Raw genomic sequence first — 20,438 nt, forward strand, 5'->3', positions numbered from 1 at the left:
GACTGATTTGAAATAGCAGATATAGATACCATCTGGCATACTTGCATTTCTAAGTGTTTACCCAATGAAAATCGAGATGAAACATAAAGACTCCTTTTTAATGTTCCCTCCAACCAAAGCTATGGGGAAACTAAAAATGAGACGTAACCCTGCACACGACTCCTTGAGACCCGAAACTCAAGTGATGACTTGGAACCATAAATCTTGCTTCCAGCAGTTTTACATGACAAACGCAGGTGCCCTCCTGTCTGCAAAAACCTTTACCAGTGATATTAAAATTATATATATGGATCATATAGATATACATTTATGTGTGTGGAAATGTTTCTATTATATATATATATATATATATATATATATATATATATATATATATATATATATATATATATATATATATCACATAAATATATATCTATTACGATTTATGTCTATCTATCCAAATTGTATCACATACACATATTAAACATATACATGTAGGCTACCCGTACACACGTATTATATGGCCTATAATGTGCTAATTATATGGGGTTTATTGGGGTATGTAGAATAAGCGCTCCCGTCTCTTCTTATTGGGTGCAGTGCTAGCAGAGAGAGAGAGAGAGAGAGAGAGAGAGAGAGAGAGAGAGAGAGAGAGAGAGAGAGAGAGAGAGAGAGAGAGAGAGAGAGAGAGAGAGAGAGAGAGAATGAGCGCACCGACTGCGCTCCAGTCCACGGCTCTCCACCGGAGGAGCGGAGCGTAAACAGAGACGCTGCCGGTGTTTCGTGCATGAACAGCAGTCAGTGCCTTCTGCTCGACCCGCTTCGAAGCTTTGAAAATTGACGGAACTAAACATCACCATCATTCCCCTTTAAACATCGGAGACCAGGATATAGGCTACGCACTGTACAAGCAGGGAGATGTGGATCATAAAGTTCGTGTTGATTTGGACCTGCTGGTTCGGAGTGAGCGCGGACTTCGATGGCAGGTGAGACGTCAATTTACCGTGTAGACGACTGTATCAGTGTGACGTAAAGAGTTTTTTGCTAGAACTGATAGTTGTTTTAACAGTCACAAAAGATGACTAAAGTAAACTGCTTTACACATTATATGAGAATTGTGATTCTATGTTGGGTTCTTGTGTTGGACCAAATCCACCACAGAGACAACCACATGTGAGACAATGTCTTGTAGTAAATAGTAAGTGTGGTTGTATTGTATCATCTCAAGCTAAATTTAATGTTAAAAAATGCAACAGAAATGCCTTGAAAAGTTGACAATTTTAAAGTTAATTTAGCCATTTTGTGTTCAAGGTCAAAACACTATATGAGGTGTTTATGAGTGAGAATTTAAGGCTGATAATTCTTCAAGCGTTCAGTTTTGTTTAAGCAGTTGTATAATAACAAAAATCGTGATAGCAGGGCTGTTCAACATCATCGTCTAACAAGCCTCACAAAATAATGAGATACAAATCAATATGGCACAAGGAGTCAGCATCCTGAAAGTATAACGATGCCAGTATATTTTGTATTAGTAATATTTTACAAATGTGTCTATAGTTGCTGGTAACAAGGTTGACTGTTAACAAAACCTAAATCAGTAAAAAAGTAAGGTTACACTTTATTTAAATGTGTCATTGTTACAGTGTAATTATATAGGCTATTTAATTACTACTGAGAACTATAAATTGACAACATGTACTTACTATAGGGTTGTAATATGTAATATGTAATTATGCATGCTTTACTGTTATTAATATGTTAAGTGCATGTAACATAATAATAGTAAAATAAACAGTTACTGGAAGTAATTCTTAAAGTCATAGTTTACATGTTAACGTTAATATTTAAGTCGCAATCTTCGTGAGATGGGCTTTTGAAAGCCTAACAGGCTTTCCTCCTGTTGTGATCAGTTCAGTTTAGGACAGGCTTAAAGTTTGTGTTGTTACTGTTGTCAATCAACAAGACTGTGAGCTTGTGAACTTGCATCAGTCTACGGCTAGGCAAAATGCTAGCATTCATTCTTTAATTTACCAATATGTGTTGAATACTGCATGTGATGTCAGTTTGAAAGAAAAAACTTGTTTAAGAATCATTTATTCTCCCTCTGTCAGCGCACACGCTCCCTGTTGTTTCATGCCCCAACATGTAATGTGAAATATGTGGTGAACAGAAACGTGCCAAAGATTCAAATCTGCTTAAAGCTTCATTGAGATTTAAGAGGATCGAATGTCCATGCTTGAAATTAACTATGTGCTTTAGTAGAAGTGTCTCTGTATACCTTAGGGCAAGGTTTCTCGGTCGGTTCCTGCAGGCCCCCCCGGCTGCACATTATTGGGGTCTCACTAATCTGACACCCAGTGTAGTTCATGAATCCCTCTGCTACTGAGATCGATCTTTGAATTTGATGTGCTAAATAAGAGACATATCCAAAATGTGCAATCAAGAATGGATGACTGTGGGCTAGTATTAGAGGGGTTCATTGATCTCTCCAGTGACATGGAGAAACTTCTTTTAAAACAGTGCCAATGTCAGCTTATGACTCATCCTTACTGAACATGCATTGCTGAAGCACATCATTTATTATGTAATAGTTAATTACCCCATTCACGTGTGTATTGTTTAATTAGGCCTACTCATTAAATATGAATTTTAAATACTTAATGTATTAAATTATGTATACTACACACTAAAGTATATAACAATTAAATCTGTAAGCATCATTTAAAGTCAACATGAAATCTAAATCTAAACCCATGCATGTATTTGGTCCTAATATGTACAACTAATATATTTTTTTAAAATCAAATCATCTTGCTCATCGCTGATTCCTGCCCTACAATTTTACGCCCTTAAAGGTATAGTTCAACTGTCATCATGATGTTTTAACCCTGTATAAAATAGTTTCTTCTGTGGAACATAAAATATGTTGAATTTTTATTATTATTATTATTATTTTTTTTTTTAAGTGAAACTGTCCATTGTTACTTTTGACACTATTAACTTTCATTATAAGGGCAAAAAAGTTCAACGTACTGTGTCAAAGGTAGTTATATAGGTTTGAAAATGAAAGTAGAAATGATTTTCATTTTTGTGCGGACAAATTTTGTATTTGGCAAATGCATCACGGAATGGAAATAAAATTGGTTTCAAATTGAATTCCAAACATAATTTATTAACTTTACGATGCTTTGTCATTTAACTGCATCGCTTAATTACGTCATGTGTTAAATATGCATCACCTAACTACGTCATGTGTTAAGTATGCATCACCTAACTACGCCATGTATTATGTATGCATCATCTAATTATGTCATGTATAAAGAATCCCTCATCTAATTACATCATGTATGAAGTATGAGTCACTTAATAAAATCATGTATTAAGTATGCATTGCCTAACTGCGCCATGTATTAAGTATGCATCACCTAACTATGTCGTGTTAAGTATGCATTGCCTTACTACGTCATGTGTTAAGTAAGGGATAATGTACACCCAGCCGGTTGTTATCGCAGAATAAACCCCGACAGAGTGATCAGTCTTGCATCACTCTGAAGGGGTTTATTCTGCGATAACAACCGGCTGGGTGTACATTATCCCGCTTATTACACGGCTACTAGTCTCAAATAAATTATTCACAAAATATTGTCTCGAGATTAAATATTTGATTAGCTCTTACGCAAAGCTTCCGCGAAGAAAAACAGTTTCAACCTGCTTTAAGCCTTTATCTATTGCTGCTAAATGTTGAAAATGAATGCTGAAAGGGTTAGTTCACCCAAAAATGAAACCAAGCCTATGATTTACTCACCCTCAAGTTATCATAGGTGTACATGACATTCTTCTTTCAGACAAATACAATCGGAGTTATATTTAAAAAGTCCAGGCTAACGTTAATCCCAGCAGTAGTTGTAGCTGTTTTTGAAGTCCATAAAAAATGCAGCTGTCCGTCAAATAACGTGCTCCACACGGCTCCGATGGGTTAATAGAGCCTTCTGATTCGAATTGATGCGTTTGTGTAAGAAAAATATCCATATTTAAAACTTTATAAAGGAAACCTGCCTTGAAGTCTACCATTGTAACCCACGGCTGCTTAAGCCACAAGATGGCGCCAGCATTTAGCATAGAAGTAGTACCGGTCAAGATAACTCGTAGTACCCGTATGAGCGGGTGTTATCTGGAAATAACATACCGCTGGAATGCGCGATTGACCAATCAGAATCAAGTATTTCACAGAGCCGTGTAATAAGTATACATCACCTAACTGTGTCATGTATTAAGTATGTATCACTTAACTGTTTCATGTATTAAGTATGCATTGCCTAAATGTCATCTATTAAGTATGCATCACCTAACTACACTGTTTTAAGTATGCGTCACCTAATTACATTATGTATTAAGTATGGATCATCTAATTGCATCATGTATTAAGTCTCTGTCGCCTGACTACGTCATGTTTTATGCGTCACCTAACTAAGTCATGTATTACGTATGCGTAACCTAATTACACTATGTATTAAGCATGCATTGTCTAATTATGTCATATATTAAGTATGCATCACCTAATAACATAATCTATTAAGTATGCATCATCTAATTGCGTTATGTATTAAGTATGCATCGCCTAACTACCTCATGTTTTATGTTGCAGAATTACATTTTAAGTCTGTGTCGCCTAATTATGTCATGTATTGAGTACGTGTCTCTGAATTACATCATATATTAAGTATGTGTCATCTAATTACGTCATTGTTGTGAATGCATCACTTCCCATCGGTTCCCACAGGGTGTTCCGCTGAGACACACTGGCCACCCAAGTGTGGACTTGTGAATACAACTCCTGCAGTGATCTTCATGGCATCTTTTATCTTCTGCTCTGCCGGGAAGCATTTTGTACTTTTGGCAAGATGACCAATAGCTGTCCTTTCAAATGGACTGGAAATTTATTCACTGGCAGAAGTATTTTTTGTGTTGAAAATCAAGCTTGGTTCTTTTGCTTCTTCATTTTCCCCTTATTTATCATTGCGAGTTGCCCAGAGGCAGAGCACAGCTATGATGCGGTCTCACAAACACATCCGTACTCACTTAGGGGGAACATTAATAACGGGCTTTCGGTACAACATTCCCAGCACTCTTTTAGAGACATAATGAATAACTAATGCAAATTTGTTTGTCATCTATATTTGTCCAGATGACCTTAGCGCACTCATTTAGTCAAGACTCTATTATTCATTGCTTTCTATACATTCGAACTTCTTTGTGGCATCCCATGCATCATGAGCGTATTGTTTGTGTAACTCAGAGACACAGTATTGATGCGTTTTCCTCGGGGCATGGCTTGTGCTGGCATTTCAGGAGAGGGAGCTGCCCACTGTAATGAACGTGTACATTAACCTGCTGGCGTACATTATTAATTTCAGTCGTGATGGAGTTCGCTTGTCACCAGGGCCATTATTTGCCAATTTGCCCTGCTTATAAACCTGCTTCACTGCCCCGATCTAAATTCATAGAGAGAATATAGTGGATGAGCGCACTGTGAGGGGCCCATTCATTATATCCAGGCCCTTAGCAGGGGCCGTTAAGCTCCTGTCTAATGGCTTGTGCTACACCTAAGGGATGACTCGATGCTAAACCGCCAACTTGTCATTGGCTGACATGATAACAAGAGTAATCAATTATAGACGGACTCATTAAAGTGTCCAACTTTTTAAAACTCTTCCGACATGGGGTTTGGACTGTTGAACAGTGGGTTTCTATACGATTCACTGGAGCAGAATGTATAATCCCCGCATCCCTGATTGTTCTAATATATTTTGTCAATAGTGCTTTGTTACTCTCTCGCTCAGTTTGGTGTGAACCCTACTGGCCTGTTCAGAAGGGCTTGAATTATGTCTGGTTGCCACTCTTTGTGGTCTTTCAGTTGATTTCATCATCTAAGTTGTCTCCAGAGTTAGATTTTGACCCCAGTCCTGGCTTTGCTAACATGCAGTAGTCAGCTAACATTGGCCAAAGAATGCGCATTTGACCGAAAATTCATTGATCACTTGGGCCCTGTCCACACGAACACGGGTATTTTTAAAACCGCAGCTTTTTCTACGTGGTTTGGCTGTTCGTCCACACGCAAACGCTGTATCCGGTTACTTAAACCGGACTTTTTTGAAAACTCCGGCCAGGGTGAAGATTTTTAGAAACTCCGGTTACAGCGTTGTCGTGTAGATGGTGAAACCGGAGATTTCGGCTTTTTAAATTGAAGTGCGCGCCGTTCTTTCCTTTGTTTGATATCAGATTTTCCACATCTTTTGATTTACATGAGTCGAGTCTAGGCGGTGGACTCCACTAACAGCGCTTATCACACGTATATCCCACAGATACATGTTCAGTTATTTCATTGTATTGCAGAACAAAGGCGCCAGAATGCAATAATACAAAATAGTAAAGCAAGTGTGTGAAGCTATTACAGTCCACTTCGGCCCTGCACCTGTGTATACAGTTACCTGTCACTGAGTCCAAAGGAAAGGAACTTGTAGGGAGTGTTTCACTTGAGCCCATGGCATCCCTCAGTCAGTGCAATGTGCATCGGTGCAGTGAATGGGACCCATATGGAAATCAGGCAGCCAATCATAGCGTAGTTTTGCGTTCTCATGTGGACAGAATTTTTTTTAAAACCGTGCTTGTGTGGACGCGATTGTTTTTTAAAACGGTGGAGGAAAAACTCCGGTAATAAAAATACTCGTGTACGTGTGGACTAGGCCTTGGTCAAGTTATTTTCAATGTTTAGATTTGACCCTATCCGTATCTATCTGTCGATCCGTCAAACGAATGCTCAAAAACCTATTGGGCCTCATTCATGAAACTTTCGTAAATTTATCAGCAAATTCTGTAGTCTAAATATCTAGACACACCCTAGCGACAGCAAATCTAATCTGCCGCAAGTGTCGTCTAACAACTCTCAATACACTTCTGAGCTGTAAAAACCAAACTCTGGTCTGGCCAATCACATCATGTATAGAGTCGGTGGGCGGGGCTTAACATAATGACGGCCGAGTTGTGCTTGCGTGCTTCTAGTAAACACAGAAGCTGGCGAACGGTGGTCTTTCGAATCAGCTTTGACCGCGACTCTGGAAGACTTGGAGTTAAGCTTTTTTCTGAGAAAAGAACAAAGAACGGCACTGAAGTCATTCTTAAAAAGGGAAAATGTGATCAGAGTTTTGCCGACCGGATACGGCGAATGTTTAATCTATCAACGAGCTCCGCTTCACGTTGCTCTGGTTGGTGTAGCGCTATCCTATCGCGTGTAGAGGGAGTTTGAAAGACAAACGTTTATCCCGCCCCTCGGATTGAGCCCTGCCAATGGTGAGTTTCCAGACCAAACATCTTGATGAGGGTCTGGCTTGTCAGGCTACAAATTCTGAGTAATTTGCGAGTAAAATTGACCTTTACGAAAACTCTGCTCCAGATTCACAAACGCTTCGTATACCACGGATTCGCTAGTTAAACGTTTGTATATTAATGAATTCCAAACATGCGTAAATAAGAAGCGGGTGCACGCTTATTCATAATTAGCATAATACCCGCCCATGAGTTACAAATGCAATAGAAATTACCAGGAACGCTGTGGACTCTTTCTCAGGTTTGGATCCAGTATTTTGCATAAATGCTAAAGAGAGTAATTGGCCATATGACTAGCAATAAATATTAAATTATTGTGTGTCCACCATTGTGTGTCTTCTGAAAACGGACAGTGTTTTTCCAGCTGAGATACTTTGGTAGCTATGAAACAGAATATCCATGGCAGTAATGTTACTAGTATGTTACCCCAGTATAGTGATGGGGACACTATACTGACAAAGAGCACCATCTTTCGGATGAGACGTTAAACCGAGGTCCTGACTCTTTGTGGTCGTTAAAAATCCCAGGATGTCCTTCGATAAAGTGTAGGGGTGTAAGCCTCCTTATCCTCCCCCTCTCCTGATTGGCTTCATCACTCAGTCTCCTCTTCACCATAAGCTGGTGTGTGGTGAGCGTTCTGGCGCAATATGGCTGCCGTCGCATCATCCGGGTGGATGCTGCACATTGGTGGTGGTTGAGGAGATTCCCCCTTCAATGTAAAACGCTTTGAGTGCCTTAAAAAGCGCTATATAAATCGAACACATTATTATTATTATTATTATAGTATCTCATTTTGAAGAATATTACTGAATTTAGAAATGCAGTAAAAAGCAGTATTAACTTCTCTATTATTGTTGTTCGGTTGGTGTACAAGTGGGATGATTGGTCGTTGTAGTGTTTGTCCCGCCCCTTCTCCGCTGTGATTGGATGCTGCCTATTACCCAACGTTAAACAGTACAAACAAACAAAAAACAGGGCAAATCAACTCTTGAAATATTAATATGGTAGGCCTGCCCTAAATTGTTTATTAAAATGCAATGTCATCAGTTTGCCTAAATTAGAACACAGAACGTTCAAATGTTTTACGCACCATTTACTCGTGGTAGGGAGCAGTTGTGTAAATTTACATCAGAGCAGCTTTACGAACGATTTACACACACATTCATTCTGCTCGTGTTTCATGAATGAGGCTCATTATTTTTTTTCTCATATTCTCCATTGTCACAGCACCTCTCTGTAACGCTCTGTTTAGTTCCTGTCTCTATGAAGCCCAGCCTTTTGAAAAGCACACTGTGCTCTGATTGGTCGGCTGGAGCAGTGTGTTGTGATTTTTCAACAACTTTTAGTGTGTCACGCCCCTTTACCATAACATCGACTAATGTGACTCAACCAGGTCTCATCCCCTTTTTTTTCTTTTTCTAAATACAATATGAGACTACAATTGAGCTTTTCCAAGATGTAAAATGTATGGTGTACTCCTTACACTGTAAGCCATGCAGCTTTAAAATTTGCATTCTTTTTACTGAGCCAAATGCTTAATCTGTGAAATTTGGCTTCTTTATTGGTCAACCATCTTCCCTCTGTGCAAATTCACAGGTCAGAGTTGGAACTTTAGCCTGCATTTCCTCTCGCCCACGTTTGCATGCACATGAATGGAACAAATGACCACGCTTACAATGCTAAAATGCACTTTTCCGATTGCTTTGTGATTTTTCAGTATTTTTCTGAATCGACTTCTATTTCCACCCCTAACAGCCAGACTGCTGCCAGATAACTGCGCTGACCATTGGATAACTCGTATCCGTTGAACGGCATTGTCTTCAAATGCACATAAGCATTTCAGAGACTGTAGGACATTCACAGATCTGTCCCTTCCATCACATGGGGCATTTATTTCAGGCTTTCACCTGCTGCGTCTGATTGCCGCTTAGCGCTGGATGCGATGGACTTAGCTTGACCGGTGTGTCGTTCTCCAGAGGCACATATTTTATATGGAGGCTGGTGAATGAAGACAGCTCAACTCTCAAGCGTGTGTTTCAAAGGCCCGTGTCTAATTGTCTGGCAGTCTGTGGAGGTGGCGGAGGAATGTGAAGGGCTGTAATTAAACCCCCCTGCGCTTGCACCCGAGCCCCGCCGCATGTCATCATTCATATACATGTGCAGACTCACTAGCGAACCGCATGAATACTGTCAGACCGCTGCAGACAAATAGCAAATGTGAACTGCATGAATTTTTCATGACTCAAATGTACCAGTGCACCGAGACAAAGGCGTCTACGGCTAATTTTCATGACCCGGTTGCCTCCTTTAAGCAGCCAGGACTGAATTGTATTATGTAGATATTTGTCGTTTGAGTAATCCGCTAATGCTAGATTGAAACTGTGTAATAGCTGCATCTTTAACAAGGTGAGGAAAGACACTTTCTCAGGTGGACGAGGGATTTGTTGTGACAGCCTTGTTACCGCCGTGAACATGGCGCCGGTTTCTCGCTGGGCGACGCGCTCTCTCTCTCTCTCTCTCTCTCTCTCTCTCTCTCTCTCTCTCTCTCTCTCTCTCTCTCTCTCTCTCTCTCTCTCTCTCTCTCTCTCTCTCTCTCTCTCTCTCTCTCTCTCTCTCTCTCTCTCTCTCTCTCTCTCTCTCTCTCTCTCTCTCTCTCTCTCTCTCTCAGTTTGGTGTTTCTTTGGATCGGGCCCAGAGTTTGCAGATTGCTGACTGGCACGCATTCGCTTGTCTCTGGTGGGGCAAGCACTGCACACGCAGAGATTTGTCTTTCTCTCATTGTCCCCCTCTATTAGTTTATTTCTTACTTGCTTGCTTTTCTGTTAAAGAGGGCCTATGTTGTTGTTTTTTTAAAATGTTTCTTTAGTGTGTAATATTGCTGTTTGAGCGTCAAAGTCACTCCAACGGAAGTTATTCTCTATATAAGTGCACGTTATTTCTGAACTCCCTGAAACGCCTCCATTGCAGTCTTGAGTTTTCTTCCAGGAACAAACACGTCACCATATTCCTCATTTAAATAGTTTCCGCATGGTTGAGTTGTGATAGTAGTGTGCTGAAATTAGCGGTTATCGTAAGTGGCATGACATTTCCACTCAAAGAATTTGACCCATCACAAGTTTCACAACGCATTGATCCAGCCGACCAATCAGAACACATTGTGCTTTTCAGAAGGCGGGGCTTCATAGAGACAAAAACTGACAGAGCGCTACTGACAGACCGAGAAGAGAGGTGCTGCAACAATGTAAAATAGATGTTTGAACATTCAAGCATAAAAACCTATTCTAGAAGACACCAAAAACCAAACCCAGACTTTGAAACAGGCCCTCTGCAGTTCATATTAATCGTTCTTTGTTGTTTAATATCTTAAAAAGCTTTCATCAAGCATTTTTCTGTCCTCCCTGAAAGTCAAATATTTTGTGAAAAGACAAAATCACAGCCAACTGGAACATATTTGGGGTTCCGCCTATCCGGAGAGCAACCATGAGGATGTCTAATGAATGTTAGTATGCATTATGACCCCTATCTTTCTTTTTTTAAGTCATTTATATCAGTGGCTCTCAACTCATTTCTGTTCCGATAGGGTCATAGTCAATGAAATGAAAAATAAACCATGTAATTGTGTATTGTTAGCTAAGGTTTTGAAAAAGTGGTTCCAATTAATCTAAATACTGAGTCACATGATAAAATTCTCATTGTTATAAGTTTTATCATTTTGTGCTGCTTAATATTTTTTGGAAATCATGATACCTTTTTTTTCAGGATAACTTTATTTGAACTTTCTATGTCTCTTTTGATTCATTTTTATTAAAAAACAAACAAACAAAAAACATATTACTAACCCCAGACTTTTGAATAGTAGTGTATTCTATAGTTTATGCTAATATGAGTTCATTTCAATGTAGAATTTTCAGGTCTTTTAATCACTTTTGTATAATAAACAGTTTTGATACAATATTAGGTTACCACTTAATGCCCGATGTAAAATCTGAAGCAAAACTAGTTTTCTTTAAAGCAGTGTTTACCACCTTTTGTAGCTTTTTTTTGGTCTCATATGCACACCCAGGATTTCAAAAGCCCTTTAATGAACGGCAAATGAGTTCCTCATAAATATGTATGAATGTAATATTCCTCGTAGATGTGTTTGCAACTCATATTATACTTGATATATTTTAGTATTCTAATTATGATTAAAATGGTAAAAACAGATTCACCAATTAGCATTCTCAGACTGAAGCAGTTTGAGAAATACAGACGGTTGGTTTCTTTCTGCATTTAGTTTGATATTTTCATCTTAAAAGAAAATACCAAAGAGCTTTGTATTATGAAGAAATGCAAGTGCAATTATTAGACGGGTATATGGGGTTGTTATGTATATGTACGTATGTTCTTGCTATGTAAAATATTATGTTTATAAATATTAATATTAAAAATTATGTGGATAAATAGACAACCTATATATTTTATTAGGTTTTCTTACTTTTAAAAACAAAAGATGACAAATGTATGCGCATCCATGGGAGCCACTATGATATATGACGTATTGTGTACCCAGCATCTTTGCAGTTTGAAGGTAGAAGTGATGTTTTTTTTATTGTGTTGGTACATGGTGAGTTTGGCCAGTCTGTGTGTGTGATTAAATGTGTGTTTCAGGTGAGATATATAGCGGAGTGACAGGCAGGAGCCCGGACTCAATCCTCTTAGCATGCGCGCTGTGTCTTTAGAGCCCTTCTGAAGACTCCTCTCCCTCGCCGCGCTGCACACGCAAACATTTTCTCTTCAGCCTGTCACTCTCATTTAGTGCCACCATCACACTTTCTTACTGGAGTGACTGGCAGCCGTAGTGACCGCATTAGCATTTTCACTGCCTTACGATCCTGAGTAACTGAAGGGGACAGTGCAGCGTGTGGCTAAAATTCATAATCATGTCCTGCCTCATTTATGGCTTGCGAATGTATAATATTTTTGTTGCCTAGTAAATTCAAAATGTTCAATGTAAAGACATTTTATTTGAAAGGAATTCATAATTCTTTTAATAATTATATTTTAAATAAATTCTGTTCTTTTGAACTTTCTTTTCATCAAAGATACCTGAAAAAGTAGCATGTATATAGATAGTGTGTGTATGTATGTAAGGTTTTGTTAAAATATTTGATCAGCTTAGTTTTTCTCTTCTTTTTAGCCAGCCATATTAAGTAGAGGTTTAATTTTAGATTGTACGCAGTGCTTTCCCTGTATCTGTTACCCATGATGATCCATTTACATTACGTCATTTGACCTGCGTTCATTCCCTTTTGCTTATTTTCACAGACCTTAAATGGTTTTACTTCTTCACAAAAACATTTGGAGCTCTGCTTGCGGGAAAAAAAAGAAATCAGTAATCCTGGTATGCACTGCCAAGAAACTCTCCGATTCAAAAGCACTTCAGCTGTACCTTTTATTTTCCATTTTAAGGAAAATCAGTTTTAAGAGACATTTGCTGTTGTTTCCAAGAATGATGTTTTCCAAAAATCTGCCTTGTTCACTCATTGTTGGGTCATGTAACATATCTTCTTTAAAGAACATTGTTATTTTCCATGAATTTCCTCTAGCTATAGACAGCATAAGCACAGGCAGACTTCATCTTATCTCTGCACTGTGTGTGTGTGTGTGTGTGTGTGTGTGTGTGTGTGTGTGTGTGTGTGTGTGTGTGTGTGTGTGTGTGTGTGTGTGTGTGTGTGTGTGTGTGTGTGTGTGTGTCTGTGTCTGTGTGTGTGTGTCTGTGTGTGTGTGTGTGTGTGTGTGTCTGTGTGTGTGTGTGTGTGTGTGTCTGTGTGTGTGTCCAGCATCAACATACAAGAACATCTGCCTCTGGTGGTTGAGTGATAACTCACAGTGGTCTTATCTGCAGCTCCTGTGTCACTGAGTACAACAGAAGCTTTGTGAATATAAATAAAACGTCACTGGCTGACTGATGCAATGGATAAGACAACAGTAAAAACAGGAACAACAGAAGTTACCTCGTGACTTGCAAATGTGCCAGAATCTCCAATTTCATTAACATTGATAAACATAGACAAACAAGCAGGACAATCAAGCGGACGGATGAACGGACGGACGGACGGACGGACGGACGGACGGACGGACGGACGGACGGACGGACGGACGGACGGACGGACGGACGGACGGATAGATAGATAGATAGATAGATAGATAGATAGATAGATAGATAGATAGATAGATAGATAGATAGATAGATAGATAGATAGATAGATAGATAGATAGATAGATAGATAGATAGATAGATGTCAAATGTCTTCTCTGCAGTTTCTGGCCAAGATCTGATCAAACTTTCTCCTGACAGGTGGCCCAGGCAGATGGGCTCGTCCAATGGGCTGTGTCGATACGGCGCTCGCGTCGACTGCTGCTGGGGTTGGACTCGTGTATCCTGGGGCCAGTGCCAGCGTGAGTAACTGCTGCTATAGGGGGTGAACGGGGCTATGGGGGGCAGCTCAGGGGGCTTCTAGACTTACATGTTGCTTTAACCTTCTTCAGCTTCTTAAAAACAGCACAGCAAGTCACCACTTCATTGGAGTAGCTGCCATACACTGTTAAAAAAAAGTGACAGGTTTTTTTCTAGTGACTGATCACATTTAAATTTTAGAAATTTAGTTTGACAAAAAGTAAGTTTTTTTTTTTTTACAGTGTTTTTAAAATACATTTGAATATCTTGACCAAATTGTATATCTGTGGTCAATGTTCTTTTAAGTCTTTTAATCTGGCATAATGCTTTAGATGCTGATTTGTTTGTAGTATCTATATCATTCCACCAAATGCTGTATAGTGATCTGGTGACTTGTAATGCCCTCACAGAAGCGGTTGGCCTCAAGGTCAGGTCACACGGCTGAAAATAAGCAAGACTACGTCCTGGGACATAATGCTTCTGAATTTCATGCTATCTAACTGGGTTAGACGCAAGAAAATGCCCGCCGGTTGTCTGCTTTGTCTTTGAGATATTCTGCATGACACCCAATATTATGTGGTTCAGTCATTTGGAATGATTAAAAGGTACAACGAGTAGTTGCTGCAACAGCACCACATTCCTGCAGGATTAGAGGTCTAAAAAAATTATTTTCATTTTAATTATTGAAAAAAAAAAATAATAATAATAATTAATTAAATATATATATATATATATATATATATATATATATATATATATATATATATATATATATATATATATATATATATATATATATATATATATATATAATATATTATCAATGATAAAAAATTGACTAGTTGACAGCATTATTATTATTATTGTTGTTGTTGTTGCTGTTAACAAAAATATTAACACAAATTAAACCTGTAACAACAACATAATAATAATAATAATATTAATTAAAAATAATAATAATAATTATAATAATAATGATTTAGAAAGCACATTTAAAAACAACTGAATGTGCTGTACAATAATACGAAAGCTTAAAAAATAAAAATAAAGAACATTAAATAAATTGATACATTTTATTAAAGCGTTATTTTTATACAAAAGCATTATTATTACTATTACTACTACTATTATTATTATAAAATTATTATATCGATAACCAAAATGTCATTAAACATGACAGCTGCAACAATAGTTAATATTATTATTATTATTATTATTATTATTATTATTATTATTACTACTACTATTATTATTAATAATATATATATATTTTTTTCAACTATTATTGTTGTTGGTTTTGCTGCTGTTTCAATTTTTATTTAAACTGTCTTACTACTAATAATAATAATATTAATAGTAATAATAACAATTATATATGTGTTTTTTATTATTGTATCATTTTATTATTTTTTTTATTATATCAAGTTTAATTGTATAATTTCCAGCCGTTGTATTACCCATTATGATCCCTTTAGTTGAAGCCAGCATTATGCCAGGATTATGCCAGATCTGTAAAGTGCATTCATCTCACACTAGAAGTGATGATGCCTCTCAAATCTTACACTGCATTAATCACGTAATGATCTTCAAGTACGGATTAGCTCATTTTATTGCGTTATCATGGAATCAGAGGATGTTCCCCCTGCTCATATTAATAGCGTCTTATGCTTCATTTATCAGCTGCCATATGTTCGCTACAAATCTAAAAATGATATGCCATGCTCCTGAACAAATGTTTGACCGCATCACAAAATGGACCCAGCCTAGCGCTGATTCATGGGCTACTTTGTGATGCATGACCGTATTAGCGGGACAATGTATCGGGCAGCCTGACAAATGCAAGATTCTCTGCATGGCTTGTGCACATGATAGCCCAGCTGTTGCCTTCGCCGCAGAATTGCAGTTCATCAGGGTCACATGCTGAGGGGCTCCGAATGCTAACGCTTATGCTTATGCTAGTAGACTGTCATCATTTCGTCTTTTGACCATATTTTGTAACAAAGCAATGTTTTCTTTGTGTGACTGACTGTGTGTGTGTGTGTGTGTGTGTGTGTGTGTGTGTGTGTGTGTGTGTGTGTGTGTGTGTGTGCGTGTGTGCGCAAATGTCTCTCACACTTCACGTGGCTGAGTTTTGCAAATTTTGTCCAGCAGAGACTGTATTATATAAGTGTGCTTGACTCAGAATGGTAATTTGAAGTAAACAAATATGCACGATGGGCGGTGAACCGACCGCTTCTGTTCTCAATCACAGACGGCAAGACCGCCAGCGGTTGAACTCGCAATTTTGTGAGAGAATAGAAAGTTTGCGGGGGGACGTTAAGGGCTCCATCATGACTGATTACGGGATCGCTGCATCTCATATCTTTGATGAAATTGCCGCCGTTTGTTTTGGCCGGTCGTTGATCATACGGGGTGAGGATGCACATTGAGAATGAAGGCCGTAATAAATGCATCCCGATCACAGAGTCCTCAGGGAAAGTGAAGTGCTCGGCTCCGAATTGCTTTTCAAATATTCCTCCAGTCAAAGGTTTTGTTAGGCGCCGCAGTTATATCTGGCTCCATTCACACCCCAATAACAGGAACGCGAAGCTGCAATATTTGACTTTCTCAAAACAGCTGGTGTAGGGGGCAGCCCTCGGTTCCGTGGGCTGAATTCGTGATTAAGATTATACCTCGCACAGCCGAAATTAGATTCCCCACTCATAACACCCTAATCATAGAGTTAACAAGATCTCAAGCTGAGGATGAATTTAGATGAAGTTCCTTCACGAGGGAGAAATGTCTCAAGGGGAAAGGCGTCGGGACATCTCGGACTCTAATCTCTCCCTCTCTCGTTCTCGCTCTAAAAGCTGGATTTTGAAGGAAGGTTCTGGGTTCAATACAAGTTAAGCTCTATCAACAGCTTTCATGGCATAATGTGGATTACCAGAAAAGATCATTTCGACTCATCCCTCGGGTTAAAAAACGAGCAGAAATCATAGTTACAGTACAGCACGTACACTGCAAGTACAGGCAGTCAACTTTAAAATACCTTCATTACTGTTCAAACGTTTGACGTCAGTACGATTTATTTGAATACATTAATACTTGCATTCAGCAAGAATGCGTTCAATTGATCAAAAGCCACAGTAAAGACATTTATGATTTTTACAAAAGATTTCTATTTCAAATCAAATCAAATAAATGCTGTTCTTTTGAACTTTCTACCGGTCCGGTCCGCCCATGGACGCCTGCTTGTGCTTTCAAACGCTCCCGCTTTCAAAGCACTTTCAAACACTTCTGTGCGTTTTGTAGCCAATCACAGACATTTCAGTTGAGCGTGTGAACACAGTGACCAATCAGAGGTGTTCTGCTCAACAGCGCTCAAAGCATCACATTTTTTAAATGTCAGTACCGACAGTTGACGACACTAGTACACTCTTAAAGAGTTAGTTCACCCAAAAATGAAACTGATGATCAAAAATACATTTTGGTCCAAAAATAACAAAAACCACGACTTTATTTAGTATCAGTCTTCTCTTCCGCATTTGTTTTCAAGCCTTAAATAAAGATTCAAACGGCCATGAATCAGTGAATCGATCAATGATTCGGATTGCTAATGTCATGTGATTTCAGCAGTTTGGCAGTTTTTGGACCAAAATGTATTTTTGATGCTTCAAGAGATTCTAATTAACCAACTAATGTCATATGGACTACTCTGATAATGTTTTTATTCCCTTTCTGGACATGGACAGTATAGTGTGCATAGACAGCATATGCTCTCGGACTAAATCTAAAATATCTTAAACTGTGTTCTGAAGATGAACGGAGGTTTACGGGTGAGGAACGACATTAGTGTGAGTCATTAATGACATCAATTTCATATTTGGGTGAACTAACTGTTTAAAAAAAAAAGGTTCTTAAATGTATGGTTCCATGAAGAACTTTTAATATCCAAATAACCTTTCCATTGCACAAAAGGTTCATTGTAGTGAAAAAAAGGTTCTTTAGACTATAAAATGGTTAGAACATTTTTTTTTCTTTAAAGAACCTTTCACAAAACGGTTCTTTGGGGAACCAAAAAGGGTTCTTCTATGGCATCACTGTTAAAACCCATTTTTGGTTCTTACTTGCACCTTTATTTTTAAGGGTGTTGGCAAACAACAGTATGTGAGAAAAGAAGTATGTCCAAATTCACAGTACTCATAAAAGAGCAGGCAGAAAGTACCCGGATAATTCTAGGGCGAGATTCTGAAGTGTGCATACGATGCACACTTTACTGTCCCATTTGTGATTTCAGGATTTGTGAATGGCAGTGAAGCGACACAACTGAGGCTGGTAGGTCACATGAAAATGACAACATGGCGAATGTAGTACGTCCAGATATGCATTCATATACAGAACATACTTTTTTAGTAGCCGCAAAGTAATTACTTATAAAATAAGTACCTATACTTAATATGGCATTCGATTTTGGACGCAGCTATTGAGTAGACTCGCTCCCTCTGTCCAAATCAAGGCGTCGAGGGTTAGGGTTACGATGCCCTCACCCGCTTCACTGTAAAAAAAAAATCAGATCTCCAATTGAAAGGGACTGATAACATCTACGTTTTTTTCGTTGGCCAAATTGAATTTCAGTTAAATAAAATGCATCAATTCACAAAAATTAAATTTGACCAACTGAAAAATTTAGATGTGATCAGTTTTTAGAAAAAGTTCAATTGGAGACCTGATGTTTTTTTTACAGTGTTGACAAAGTTGAATGCATTTCAGAATGGCGGTGGGGATCCCCAAAGGGGAACTGCTTTGGGTAGTTTGCGAGTGTATGCCTACACTGTAAAAAATTTGTGTTGGTTTAACTTAAAAAAGTAAGTAACCTGGTTGCCTTAAAAATTTGAGTTTATTGAAATTAAAAATTTGAGTTGATACAATGAAGGAAATGTGTTTAATAAATAGAAAATCAAAATATTTTTGTATCTGAACCACATAAAAAATGTGATAAATCATGAAAATAGCACAATTTCGCATGTTTCACTGCGTCATCAGAAATAAAACACACACAATTATCCAATATGCTTACAAAATCTTTTAATAATATTTTAATAAAGGTTGTCAAATCTCAAAAAAATTTCATTGTATTAACTCAAAATTTTAATTTCAATGAACTCAAAATTTTAAGGCAACCAGGTAACTTTTTTTCTAAATATTTTTTTACAGTGTAAAAATAGAGTTAAATGAAGCCCATGAAGCTGAACAAAACAAACTGTGATTGGTTGCTTTACATGCCAGTCAGACATCCTATCAGGCGGTCCTTAGTCAGTGAAAGCTGGCGTCAGTCTGAAGGTCTGGATATGTGAGATTAGTGCTGCATCCCAATACTATACCTTAAAAGTATGTACTCTTTTGAGTGTGTAACAGAAGATTAGGCAAGCTTTGGGACATACTACTTCGTCATCTTTAATGGACAGATCTGCCGCCTAGTTACACACATCCTGTCGCCGTTTAAACTGTCAATCAACTTGTCACAGTTACATCCTCCACATTCAATTTAATGTAATTTCCTACCGTATCGGAGAGAATTGAAGTAGCCCGTTGATCTGTCAGTCGCGGGTCTTTAATGCAGAGACTCACCTCATGTGTTTCCAATTTAAATATGATGCATCTAAAAGATAATGGACAAACATATTATTACAAAAGTTCACAATCAGGTTAGTTACTGATTATTCACTTTTTCACCCTCTTTATCTGCTTAACCATCGTCGGACTCGCACATCCGTCATGTTTGTAGTTTTTTAACACTTTTTATCTGTGTTTGTAGTTCTAATCGCATCCTCATCCAACTTGCAATGGGTTGTGGCCAATATTAGACGTACGAGTGTGCTGGGATCTGCGCTTCAGATTTGCACTTCGGAAATAATAGACCATCCGGATATCTTTGGAATACTTTTTTCAGCATACTGCTAATTGGGATGCACTCGTTCTATTTTCGAATGCTATTTAGGACGGATAATATGCAAATTGGGATGCACCGTAGGTCAGGAGAATCCGAAACCAGTATAATAACATTTACACTTCCAGTTAAGACCAATTTGTCAACTGAATAAATATGACAATCATTCAGTAACTAGTACCATGCTCTCTTCTCAAGGGTAATGTTAGCTTTGAGTGTCGTCTCTTCTGTAGTTTAAAGCATCATTTCATTTGAAGTAAATGGCCCTCGTAAGGTCCAGTGAGGTCAGGCAGGACAAGGTGGATTGAATAGTTGAACATCTGCAACATCGCCTATCCTGTTCCTAAGCTGCTCCTAAAATGCCAGCTCAGCAAAATGTTACTCGAATGTTTGAGCATCAGTAGTTCACAGGGAAGTGTGTGTGAAGCTGTGTGACTGAGGAACTGCAAAGAAATCTTTGTTGTGGAGGCTTCCCTGCCTGGGCAAGAGAACATAGGAACTAAAGGAGCGGAACTCTGTTTTGTAGAGCGATTAATCCGAATTTGAAGACAAATATCTTTTTTAATATCTTTGGAAACAGTTTTAGTTTTAACATTTTTTAAACTGAAATAGGGTAAACGTACCTATTAAGATCACCAAAATCTACACCGAGACATTTTTAGTGGACAGGGTATTGGTTTGAGTACAAGAAGTTAGAATAAAAGA

The 20,438-nt window shown here is 38.2% G+C and overlaps 1 protein-coding gene across 3 annotated transcripts in view; it reads left to right on the forward strand.

Moving 5' to 3' along the window:
* The first annotated feature begins 698 nt into the window (after positions 1–698).
* The window catches only part of npnta (nephronectin a), a 62,182-nt gene continuing 42,442 nt past the window's right edge, over positions 699–20,438 (forward strand). For 2 of the 3 annotated variants that reach the window (XM_067440979.1, XM_067440981.1), the window contains exons 1-2: positions 699–968; positions 13,706–13,806. In XM_067440979.1, coding sequence (XP_067297080.1) covers positions 901–968; positions 13,706–13,806 — 169 coding nt within the window. In that variant the 5' untranslated portion in view covers positions 699–900. The remainder of the gene's footprint in view (positions 969–13,705; positions 13,807–20,438) is intronic. The other variant, XM_067440982.1, reaches the window with a different exon arrangement.

The sequence above is a fragment of the Pseudorasbora parva genome, chromosome 4, assembly GCF_024679245.1.
Source record: "Pseudorasbora parva isolate DD20220531a chromosome 4, ASM2467924v1, whole genome shotgun sequence".
Classification (NCBI taxonomy): domain Eukaryota; kingdom Metazoa; phylum Chordata; class Actinopteri; order Cypriniformes; family Gobionidae; genus Pseudorasbora; species Pseudorasbora parva.